Source organism: Teleopsis dalmanni, chromosome 2 (assembly GCF_002237135.1).
Source record: "Teleopsis dalmanni isolate 2A chromosome 2, ASM223713v2, whole genome shotgun sequence".
NCBI classification, from domain to species: domain Eukaryota; kingdom Metazoa; phylum Arthropoda; class Insecta; order Diptera; family Diopsidae; genus Teleopsis; species Teleopsis dalmanni.
In genome coordinates, this window is record NC_051847.1 from 20425300 (window position 1) to 20432055 (window position 6756).

Consider the following 6756-nt stretch of genomic DNA (forward strand, 5'->3'; position numbering starts at 1 on the left):
ACAACATATTGGGGCAGCACACTAACCATGACCTCATCTCCATGCGGCACTAAAATGTAGTTGCCCATAGTAAGTGGCACACTCTCGGGAGAATTAAGGAACACCTGAATTCAAATTATTTGTTTTAAAATAAAATTTATTATGTTATACTTAACACCTACGTATGCGCAGATACAAACCTTGTAGCCCTGCCTAAAACTACGGCATGCGTAATCAAAATTATGTTCATAGCCTTGAAGGAACGCAAAAAATGCATTACGAACAGAAGAGAAAGCAGTGCGTTGTGGATAAGAATTGTATCCCTGATCTATGTAACCATCATCTAGTGACCAATTTCCAGATAAGTTATTGTATTTGGGCAATGGATCGAAGTAATTGTTAAAATCGACTATTTCTGGGTCTCGATAACTTACAAATCTATTATTCATTTATATATTGAAATTTTAAATTGTTAAAATATTTAAGGGCAAGTACCTTTCATCGCGATATATATCCTTTGCTTGCAAGCCATTGAATTGATAGCAAATACCCTCATCCGTTGGTACAAAATTAAAAATTTTATCACAAAAATAGAATCTTCCATTCCATTTACAAAACGGGCCGGTTTCATTTTTTGTTATGGATAAATCAACCAGTGTTTGCGATACATCCGGTAAAATGTCTTTTGGCACAAATGGAGCAAAAGATTCGGCTACTTTGGTGTCGCAGATATGTAAAGTAGCAGCTAAATTCAAAATTCTATTGTTTAAGAAATTAAATTTAAAATTGTTTTATTATTAAATATATAGAACAATAACAATATTTGACATTAATTAAATGAAAGAAATAAGAATTTAATATTTAATTTATTGATGTATTTTTGTATGAATTTTGTATAAAAAACAGCACATGCGGTAATGCACATTTCTTGAGTTAAGTCTAGAAATGCAAAAACTAAAAATAAATATAAAATAAAAACCTAAATACATTATGATATGTTAAACAAATGATATATTGTATAATTATAAATTTGCAGCTGCGATAATATATAATAAGTAATATTAATATCATTCACTACAATTTCCACCCAGTCGCATCTATTCATTTCTATATTCTATATTTCTATATTTCTATAGAATATATTCTATATTCTATACACTTTTAAATACATAAACAACAGGAGACCCATTCCTGACTTCATTTACCGACAAATATTATATGATACGATTATCCTGACTACAAATATTGAAGAATAAGAAATCCTTCCTAATTTTGACACTGTCCTATATAAAGAGGTAAAATTGAATTTCAAATACATAAATAACAGGGGACCCATTCCAGAGTTCGTCTACCGACAAAGACGATGCGATTAACCCCACTACAAATATAGAAGAATAAGAATCCTTTCTAATTTTGACACTGTTCCATATAAAGAGGTAAAATTGAATCTCAAATACATAAACAATAGGAGATCTATTTCTGAGTGGATCTACTGACAAAGACGATGCGATTATCCCGACTACAAATATAGAAGAATAAGAAATCCTTTCTAATTTTAACACTGTCCTATATAAAGATGTAAAAATGAAACTCAAAAAGTGACAGAATATATCCTGACAACAAATATGCTACATGGTACTTCTTTTTGTCACTCGGTAAAAATTATATTTTTAAATTATATTTTTATATTTTTAAAATATATTTTTATTATTTTTAAATCAGCTGAAACCATCAATGATCTAAAATTATATTGACTAGTAGGTTTTTTTTAATTCTAGAACGTCATTTTCGAAATATTAATTAATTAAAAATTATTATTTAATTACTCAAAAGTTAGTTTTTAATCAAAGTGAACCGTCATTTCAAAATATTTTCTTTTGTTATGAAAATTATATTTAAAAATGATCAAAGTAATACTGATGGGCTACTTGCAGCCCTCTCTGTTCACTGGTGCAATAAAATCCACAAAGAGAAACTGCGCATTCCTACTAACACTCGTACTCATTGTAGAAGTCGTTAAAACTTACAGGAAAAAGAATAAATCAGGAACTATCTTCTCTATGACTATTCTACTTTTACCTCCAGAATATACAGATTTTTTGTAAAGTTGAAAAAATTGTAGCTTGTCTGACTTTCGGTAACGACGAAAAAACTCATTTTTCTTTTTGAAGGGACTTTTTAAGGATAGTGGAAGGATATTTACTAGCCTACAACTACAACTAAACTCCCATAAACAGTCCATGCTAAATTATTTTTATTAATTATAAGGAATTTTCAACGTTTTTTTTTCCAATCGTAACCCCAACAAAATTAGTTACTTATTTCTTACTCTGGAAACAATTTAAATAAAAAATATATTCTCCAATAAAAGTACTTACTCTTCGTCTGTGAGATTTTGTTGATTATGAAATGAATTAGTTTCAGCAATTTCATCCCAAAATTTTTTTGAGACGTTTGCAAAATTAAATGTATTCGCATCCGTTTTTATTTCAGGACAAACTGTAATTGTAGGAAATGGTATTTTATGTACTGGCACCAGAGTTTCATCAAAACCCAATATAACTGGAGAATCTTGCCATTTCAAATAAGTATCCCACATAAGCGAAACAGCATAATACAGAGATATAGAAATCAAGAAAAACCAATATAATCTAAAATTTAAAAATTAAGTTCACTTATTTTGTAATCTCTTCATATATATATATATAGCCGATATTCTCACTAAGCGTTGACCTACTTCTCATAAAATGGACGATGAACTTCAAAAATGTAACGTATACCATGTATTGTAGTACTTTTGGAGTACTCCATGAGTAAACCTTTGCAAGCAGACCAACGGCTTCCATATTTGATACGCGATTTTATAATAATATCACTTGGAACATCCGATAAAGCCTCAGAAGCAAGACTGCCACGGTGTTTCGGTATTGTTAAGAAAAAATGCGGATTTGGCAGAGATAAACTGACACTTTTCTTATTACTTTTATTATTTTCTTTACCGAAACCCAACATTTTGCGATTAAAAATTAGTTTAACAATTGAAATAGAACTGAAATGGATTCAGTTCGCACAACTCCTTTTATACGCTTTCCGTAGGACTCCTAATGCGAATTACTTCTCCCACAGGTGTGAAAACAGACATACATTAGCATTTTGCGGAACTAAAGGAATTAGTGTAATTAAAAACAATTAACACCGCGTTAATATGCAAATTAGTTGAATAGTTTCAATGCTCTTTAAAAATTAAATTTTCACGTTAAAGTTAAACATTCGAAAGCATTCAGTATTGCTAAGCCCTTTAAAAGGACAGACCAGACGAACAAAGTCTCCAGGGTAAAATTAATTTTTAAGATAGTCTGTGTATAAACATTTTTCTGAAGATATAAGCAAAACGTGGTTTGGTAGTAACATAAATAATTCATGTTTATTAAATAAATATGACAAGGTTATTCAGATAATTCTCGGTTATTCAGCATTTCGTACAGTGATAAATTGAGAATCACCTAAACATCCATTTATAAATCTTTCTCGGTAAAATTATAAAGTGAAACTATCAAAGAAGTTAATTTCGTTTGCTTTTTTTTTGCTTTAGGTGGAAAGCATCGATAACCATAGCGTGGCATTTTAACCCAGTAGAATTAGATTTACGGAATGAATGTAGATTCCTAGCCCTCCGGAATCACTATTCCGGAGGGCTAGGTATAGAACTTCTTCCAGCATTTAGGGATAAGAAGTTATATAAAAAGGTTTAGCATTTAGAAATCCACGTTTATTTAAGCAAGAAGATATGCAGGCGGTACAAGGGGAAGGATGGTAGATGAAGGGAGTGGTATAGTTTAATTGTAGATTCTGTGATCGGGGTCACGAAAGCCACGGTTATAGAGCGAGAATGATAAAAGCGTCTGAACGCCTCTCGGTAATTCGATGAGACGGCAATATTATGACCTCTCAAAAACAAATGCACATAAAATACATATAACATACACTTTACCGACTTGTCGACCACGTCTAAAGACCTAAAGATAATGTAAGACTATAGTCTTACATTGGAACAATTTGTTTTGTGTAAATGTTGTCTTTGTATATCTTCGCGTAACACAAATAATATGCCAAATTTCACTCTTTAAACAGATTTTCATGGAACATCTTTTGTGTAAAGTCCGGTGAGAACACCAGTGCCTCGCAAATAAACAATACAAAATAAATTCAAACCAAAACAGCTGACTCATACATGAACACAAATTTTACTTGAATTAAAATATACGAGTAAAGGTTCAGTTAGACGGTAGATAACGTAAGAAATTAATTCGAAGCGAAATGCACAACCAATCAAACCTGCGTATTTAATAAGAATGAAATAAACAAAAACGGAAGACGAAGTACTAATACACACACATACAAAAAAAAATATGTTCACATATATTCAAGAAATCAAATCGTTTTTAATATATACAAAACATTATATAAAATATAAGTAAGAATATTAATCTGAACGCGATGTAAAAATTCTTATTCCGATGTTAATTTTCTTTGCGATCTTATTACTCTCAATCAGCTGATGTCATATGTATATCCACGTTTTTCGCTTCGCTTTGCTATGTTATTGCTCTCAATCAGCTGTTGTATGTATATAAATTATTTCAGTATATATCAGGCCCGAATTATTCATTGAATTTTACTTGTACAATTTATACTACTTTAAATATTTATATAATCTCGTTATTTTTATTTTTAATTCGATGATTCGACAATCCGAGTTTAATTAATCGTTACGTTCGAAGACATGTTATTTTGCTATGTTAAATACTGAGACATTATACATTGTATTTGGCACACATTTTTAGCTTTAATATTTTAATCATTTAGCCGAATAATGTTACGCTACACAATATTTAAATTTTAAATAAATTTAATTTTATAAACACAGCATCGCTTACAAATCTTACAGCGGCTCTCATTGTACATTGGATAATATTGATTTCGCTATCGCCGCGGACATTTTAAAAATCATTCATTAACTGTAGACAAAGCTACCATTTTAACCAATATTGTTTGGAAGCAAGTTTGTTAATTTTCCTGGAGAAATAAACGATACTTAAACAAACTTAAATTTAGTGCTTCGAAGTATTTTTGTGTTATTGTTTTTTATGTTTTTGTTTGTTATAATAAAGAAAAAATGTCCAGAAACGAAGACACAACTAAACGCAACGTGCTCTCGTTCATTAATGGACGCGAGCCAAGCATAGATCGCCGATTTCGTCCATGTCCGAAGAATATATTCAAAGCAATTGATATAGATAATATAGATGAATTAGATGATGATAGTAATTCAAATTTTGATGATGCTAGTACTGTAAGTGGTGACATATCGAAAACAAGTACTATTGGAGAAGATGGGGCCATGGTGTATCTACGACTGCGTCCTGTTAATTCTCCTTCATCGTCATATAAAATTGCAGGCAATGGAAATACTCTTGTGGTGAACCCACGTTTAGATCAAACAACGACAAGTAACAATAAAGCAGCAATGGAAAAACATTTTACCTTCAGCGCAATATTCGATAATAATGATAGTCAAAAGGGCGTATACAATAAGTGTATAGGTGACAAAATAAAATTGGAGGAAAGTTTCACAGTGCTGACTTATGGTACATCTGGTTCCGGAAAGACTTTTACACTTTTAGGTAAACTTCAATTAAAGTAAAATTATATGATTTGTATAAAAATAATTGTTTCTGTAGGCGATGACGTTAATCCTGGTATTGTGCCGCGTTCCATTGAGAATATTTTCACATTATACAATTCCAATATATATCCGCACCCAGCAGTTAAATTACAAAATGCTCGCGTAGTTATTTTAGATGATGAACTTTTAGCCAAGGAAATAATTTCAACTCGTCAAGTACTCACAGCTTGCGGAGATATAACCTCAGTACATAAGCAACTCCAACAAATCATATGCTCAGATCATAATTTTGAAACCACAGTTTTCGATGATGTGTCTGTTATGATTTGGGTGTCATTCGTTGAAATTTATAACGAATTTGTCTATGATTTACTGGAATTATCAGCATCTAATCAAACAATTACAGTGCCGTCTCGTAAGAATCTTAAAATTGTTAGCAACGACGGAAAAGTTTTCGTGAAAGGATTAACACAAGTTTATGTGAAGAATAGCTTGGAAGCCTTAAAATTGCTGCGCTTTGGCTTACAACGTGTCACTTACGCCTCTACTTCCATCAATTCAAACTCCAGCCGGTCGCATTGTATATTCATCATTGACGTGCTAAAGTACAATGCATCAGGTTTGATAACAGAAGTAAGTTATTTTATTATTTTACTATCATTCAAATGATTTTATCCATTATTTTTTTGTTTTGTATTTGAAGATATCTTATAAATTCTGTGACTTGGCTGGTTCTGAACGTCTTGACAAAACTGGGAATGTTGGTTCACGACTTAAGGAAGCACAACGTATCAATACATCGTTGATGATTCTGGGTCGCTGTCTTGATGCTGCTAATAATTTAAATCGTAAGAAGAATACTGAGGTTATTCCTTACCGAGAATCGAAACTCACGATGTTGTTGCAAGCTCCACTGTTAGGAAAGGAGAAAATTGCCATGGTGGTTAATGTTACACCCACTGAAAAATATTATGAAGAAAATTTAAATGTTTTGGGATTCTCTTCAATCGCTAAGAATATTATCTTCAAACCACCAATTGTGAAGCAAAATAACTCCAGATTTTCATTCTTTTTGGAATATTCCAAGGCCG

At 31.4% G+C, this 6756-nt stretch overlaps 2 protein-coding genes across 2 annotated transcripts in view; one reads left to right on the forward strand and one right to left on the reverse strand.

Annotated features, from left to right (window-relative positions):
• The window catches only part of LOC119674072 (pickpocket protein 28-like), a 3192-nt gene extending 189 nt beyond the window's left edge, over positions 1 to 3003 (reverse strand). Inside the window, exons 1-5 of the mRNA XM_038085195.1 lie at positions 2717 to 3003; positions 2358 to 2630; positions 475 to 738; positions 180 to 417; positions 3 to 104 (exon numbers count right to left, since the gene is read on the reverse strand). Coding sequence (XP_037941123.1) covers positions 3 to 104; positions 180 to 417; positions 475 to 738; positions 2358 to 2630; positions 2717 to 2991 — 1152 coding nt within the window. The 5' untranslated portion in view covers positions 2992 to 3003. The remainder of the gene's footprint in view (positions 1 to 2; positions 105 to 179; positions 418 to 474; positions 739 to 2357; positions 2631 to 2716) is intronic.
• Positions 3004 to 4994: 1991 nt separating this feature from the next.
• Positions 4995 to 6756, forward strand: part of LOC119674073 (kinesin-like protein subito) — a 1982-nt gene continuing 220 nt past the window's right edge. The window contains exons 1-3 of the mRNA XM_038085196.1: positions 4995 to 5663; positions 5721 to 6298; positions 6369 to 6752. Coding sequence (XP_037941124.1) covers positions 5156 to 5663; positions 5721 to 6298; positions 6369 to 6752 — 1470 coding nt within the window. The 5' untranslated portion in view covers positions 4995 to 5155. The remainder of the gene's footprint in view (positions 5664 to 5720; positions 6299 to 6368; positions 6753 to 6756) is intronic.